The sequence below is a fragment of the Arabidopsis lyrata genome (genome assembly GCF_000004255.2).
Source record: "Arabidopsis lyrata subsp. lyrata unplaced genomic scaffold ARALYscaffold_41, whole genome shotgun sequence".
Lineage (NCBI taxonomy): Eukaryota > Viridiplantae > Streptophyta > Magnoliopsida > Brassicales > Brassicaceae > Arabidopsis > Arabidopsis lyrata.
The window spans coordinates 78,986-83,393 of record NW_003302518.1 but is presented as its reverse complement, the minus strand read 5'-3'; the positions used below and the strand labels follow the sequence as shown (position 1 = coordinate 83,393).

General features: G+C 33.8%; 1 protein-coding gene, 1 long non-coding RNA gene and 1 pseudogene across 2 annotated transcripts; 2 read left to right on the top strand and 1 right to left on the bottom strand.

Moving 5' to 3' along the window:
* The first annotated feature begins 77 nt into the window (after nucleotides 1–77).
* Nucleotides 78–754, top strand: LOC110226694. Its single transcript, XR_002330629.1, has 2 exons — nucleotides 78–152; nucleotides 277–754. It is a non-coding gene; the product is annotated as an uncharacterized LOC110226694 (long non-coding RNA).
* On the bottom strand, nucleotides 752–1,541 carry LOC9299126. Its single transcript, XM_002863004.2, has 2 exons — nucleotides 1,153–1,541; nucleotides 752–1,039 (listed from the first exon to the last, which is right to left on the bottom strand). Exons 1-2 carry the CDS (start codon nucleotides 1,474–1,476, stop codon nucleotides 860–862), a joined length of 504 nt encoding a protein of 167 aa, XP_002863050.1. The 5' UTR covers nucleotides 1,477–1,541; the 3' UTR covers nucleotides 752–859.
* A 2,239-nt stretch (nucleotides 1,542–3,780) lies between these two features.
* The window catches only part of LOC110226689, a 1,650-nt pseudogene continuing 1,022 nt past the window's right edge, over nucleotides 3,781–4,408 (top strand).

Below are 4,408 nucleotides of genomic sequence, written 5' to 3'. Positions count from 1 at the left end.
AGAAAAAAAAAAAAAAAAAAAAAAAAAAAAAAAAGCGAGCTGAAATTTAGTACAGGACGGCAGTCAGCTGTCATGTGATCTCAATGCTTTAAAGAAATACACTTATGGAAAGCATATCGTTGCTCGTGTTGAAAAACTCGTTGCTGCTGGAGGTATGTATAATATGTTCTTTGGGTCCAAAGTTTTGACCTTTATCTGCTACAAACCTCCCAAATTGTCTTTATTGCAATAAATCTCATGTCCATGTCTCTAAGTGTTTATTTTTCTCATATGCAGAGAGGAGAATGGCTTTGCAGTCCCTAACCCAGCCTCAGATGGCGTAAGGCCGCAAGTCTTGTACAGCTTAACTAGGGTGCATGGCTCTGCCATAGCGTTTTGAGAATTAGGTAAGATCTAAACCGGAAATAATCTGCGGGAAAATTGTGAAGGAGAGCTTTGTTTTCTCTGCAAGATCTGTAAAATTGTGTAGTTGCTTACGGTTTTTCTATACATAGAACCAAACATCCCACTTTAGGCTGATGAGTAAGAGAGAAAATATGCAGAGAATGGTGTAAAGATGGGCTGAGATATGGTGAGGATTTTAGGGTTTCCTTCACACGAATGAGAATGGCTTTTTCATTGCCAAATGTGTAGAAGTGAGAATATGTTCATGCTTAGGACAATCCCCAGTGTTTAGAGCTTTTTCTCCATCTATGTAATTTGTTTCATCAAACTCTTGTTTCTGTTTTCACGAAGAACTCTTTTGTTTCTGTAATTTTGCAATCTTGTTGTTTATATATCATAGATGTGATGACAATCACTGAGCAACCTTACAAACAAAAAATCAAATATTTGTCTCTCTACTAACAATGGAACAAAATCATTCAAGATCAATGTCAATATCATCATCTTCAATCTTCTGACCAAAACCTCTTGGTCCAGCTTTGGCTCTCATTGCCTTCTTCTTCCCACCTTTCTTAGACTTCTTCGCTGCTTCATCTTTCTCAAACTTCTCTCTCTCCCTCTTCCCAAGGAACTCAGTCACTCCAATGTACACAACCTGTAATGATATAAAACCGGTTTAGAGTCTAACAAACCGGGTTTCAGGTTTGGTTCTGTATTTTGATTAGACAGTTTATGGATAAGATTGGTTTTTTGTGGATAACAACTTACACCAATGGTGAGAACAGTGAGAGCAAGAAATGCAACAAAGAGAAGCACTTGTATAATCAGAGCAACACCATCTTGACCACCACTTGACACAATTGCTTCAGATGAAGAATCAGAAGAAACGATCTCTTGAGAAATTTCTTCCGGAGTTGCAGAGACTCTCCATAGTTGAGTTTTTTCCTTGTGAACACGAAGAACCCTTGAAGACAAGATCTTTCTTCTTGAAACAGACCAAGAGAGTGGAGATATATGGTGGGGTTTAACTGGATGTTGGAATCTTGGTCTGAAATTTGAAAGAGATAGAGATGGTGTTGTTGTTGCAGACATCTTTCCTTCCACTCCCACTCTCTCTATCTTCTCTTCAGATTCTGGACATAACACACTGCTGTTTGGTTACATCCAACGGTTCATGTTTTCTTGAGATTGAGAACAGAATTAAAGAGATTGTACATGGGCCAAAAAAGGCCCAATCTATTATTTCGTGGGCCAAGGAAACTGGCATTGTTGGGACGAGACTTAAACAGTGAAACCTGACTAGATCTCATATCGTTGGGCCCTTGACTAAGGCCCATTATTTTGATACTCGTAACGAAAAAAATCATGAAAAATATCTCGAGTAATAATGTTCATAAATTAAGGTTTTCCATTGAACACAAAGTCGTTATCATGTGCAACTTTATACATACGATTTCAATCATCAAAAAAATCATCTTCCGAATATGGAATTTCGTGTTAGATTTTCCAAGAAAATATCATGATTATAATGTGGAATTTTGAAATGAAGGGTTTCAAAGTTCAAAACAATCACGTAAAATTCTCATGGTCCATCCTCACAACTACTCTTGGTTTATTATATACTAGTATTCTACCCCGTACTACGTACGGATTTTTTTTTTGAAATTATAATTTATTTATTTATTGCAATAAATTTTTCTAATTTTTATTGAAATAAAAGAAATTCTTCCAAATATTGAGGTTATGTGGTATAGATATCGTGGGATAATAGATAGTGTTAATTCTCATATCAATTTGATATTTTTTTAAGGGAATGCTAGAGGTGATCATGGAGATGATTAAAAAATTTAACATTTTTGATAGCACAAAAAAATTGAAATTATTTTAAAGGGTTTGGAAAATATATTGGGTTCATCTATGTTATATCTGAAAATCTTAATTACATTTCTGTATTAAGATAAGTTTAAAAAACTGCTGAGAAAAATAAAATTGATCGAACAGATTTTTTTCTAAAGCCAATTATTAGAAAAATGAAAGTTAAAAAATACAATTATGCACAACATTATTGGTAAAGTAACGTGTTTTATCTTTTATGTTATAATATCACATATTCACATATATAAATTGTGACCCCTTCACCCTTTGAAGTTTGAATGGTGCAAAGGTTTGCTTCTAACGTTTTTATGAGTGGCACATGAGTTTCTTCATCTCCTTGTAAGTTGGCGTCTCTTCTCGTTTGTAGTTCTTCTTCAATTTGCTTCACTAATTCACCTTCTTCTCACGCTTCTTCCATTCATTTCTGACATAGACATAAAATTAGATCTTGATAACTAATTTAAGAATTTTTTGCTAATTTATAAGGCTAAACAAAAGTAAAAGAGAATTAATGATGGATCAAATATTCAAATGTCATATATATAGCTGATAAAAACTAAAGAAATTCCGTAAGGATGATGATTACTATAAAAAATCATTATAGTTAAGAAATTAATTTACATCAAATTTTAATATCTATTAAGAAAATGCATCAGTTACCATAAGTGTTCTATAAATTAGAAAGTTTATGTATATATATATATATATTCTCTTGTCCTATTTAATTTGAAGGATTATAGCTTCCGATTTTGATAGATAAACTTACAAATTTTAATGTCTACCCTTCTTTGTGTTTTTTTTTTTGAAGCGTTCACTACTTTACCAACAAAACATTCAAAGGAAAAACATTAACATTAAAAATTTAACCAAAAAAGCAATGCAAGACCTTAACTTCAAATTCATGTTTGGAAGGAGTAAATTAGCTGATATAAGTGGACGGAATGTTGCTTGCTTGAAGAGTTCGGATAGACTGAACTTGACTTTCTCTACATACTCTTAGAATTCCTCCTTTCACACCCACACCACGATTAATATACTTTTTCTTCGCTTGGAGATCAACGGTTTTGGGACATTGAACGTATGGTTCCCTTAGCCGATGGTAGAAACAAAGTTTTCCATTTACGTCCTTGCAATACGAATTTTGTTTACTTTGAAGAAATGAGCGAACTGGGGAATGGAAAGTAGAAATTTGCATTTTGTAAATGGTCAGGTAAGTATATATATATATATATATATATATATACACATGTGATGACGGTTTGTGTAAATCTGAAAATGGGTAGTTGTTTTTTAAGACGTGGGAGAGTGGAGATTGTAATAGAGTGAGAATGTGGGATGAACTTGTAGTAGAACATGCAATTTAGTTTTAATATTAAAATTTTTATCAAACAACGTGTTGTTTTATTTTTTTGCTGAATTTAGTTGAAATTTTTTAAAAATTGTACTTGATGATGTGGCAGAGTTTTATTGGCTAAGTGACTTGTGCTTTATAAGATAAAGGATGTGACAATCATTTTTCTTTCCAGCAAATATGTGGCCTTCATTGAAGAAACTGATATCAAAAAATGGCTAAGACAGAAGAAAATTTTAGAGACAATTCTAGATGGAGCCTTGGAGGCATGACCGCTCTCGTAACCGGTGGCTCGAAAGGCCTCGGGTCAGTCTCAAATTCTCATACTCCACTTACTATATCTTAATAATCCAATATGGAATCATATATTTATTATATATGGTCTTTGATTGTATTTCAATGTTTCAACCCGAATAAAAAAATGAAAAGTATTCTATGAATAGTAAAGCTATGGTGGAGGAACTAGCCATGCTAGGAGCAAGAGTCCACACATGTGCCAGAGACGAAACTCAGCTTCAAGAACGCTTACGGGAATGGCAAGCCAAAGGGTTTCAGGTCACCACTTCCGTCTGCGACGTTTCTTCTCGTGACCAACGAGAAAAACTCATGGAAACCGTTTCCTCTATCTTCCAAGGAAAACTCAACATCCTTGTAAGTTTTCTGTAAGAGCAGGATCCATATGTGTCTAAGAAAGAACTAGTGATGATGTTGTGTTTTTACTTTTTTTTTATTGTGTTTTGGTTTGGGCCTATTATACATATATTATAGGTAAATAATGTGGGAACGTGTATTAACAAA

Coding starts and splice junctions, on each gene's coding strand:
- LOC9299126 (XM_002863004.2), bottom strand. CDS start 1,476: ATGTCTGCAACAACAACACCATCTCTATCTCTTTCAAATTTCAGACCA. Junction 1,040..1,152: donor TCACTGTTCTCACCATTGGT/GTAAGTTGTTAT, acceptor ATATCATTACAG/GTTGTGTACATTGGAGTGAC.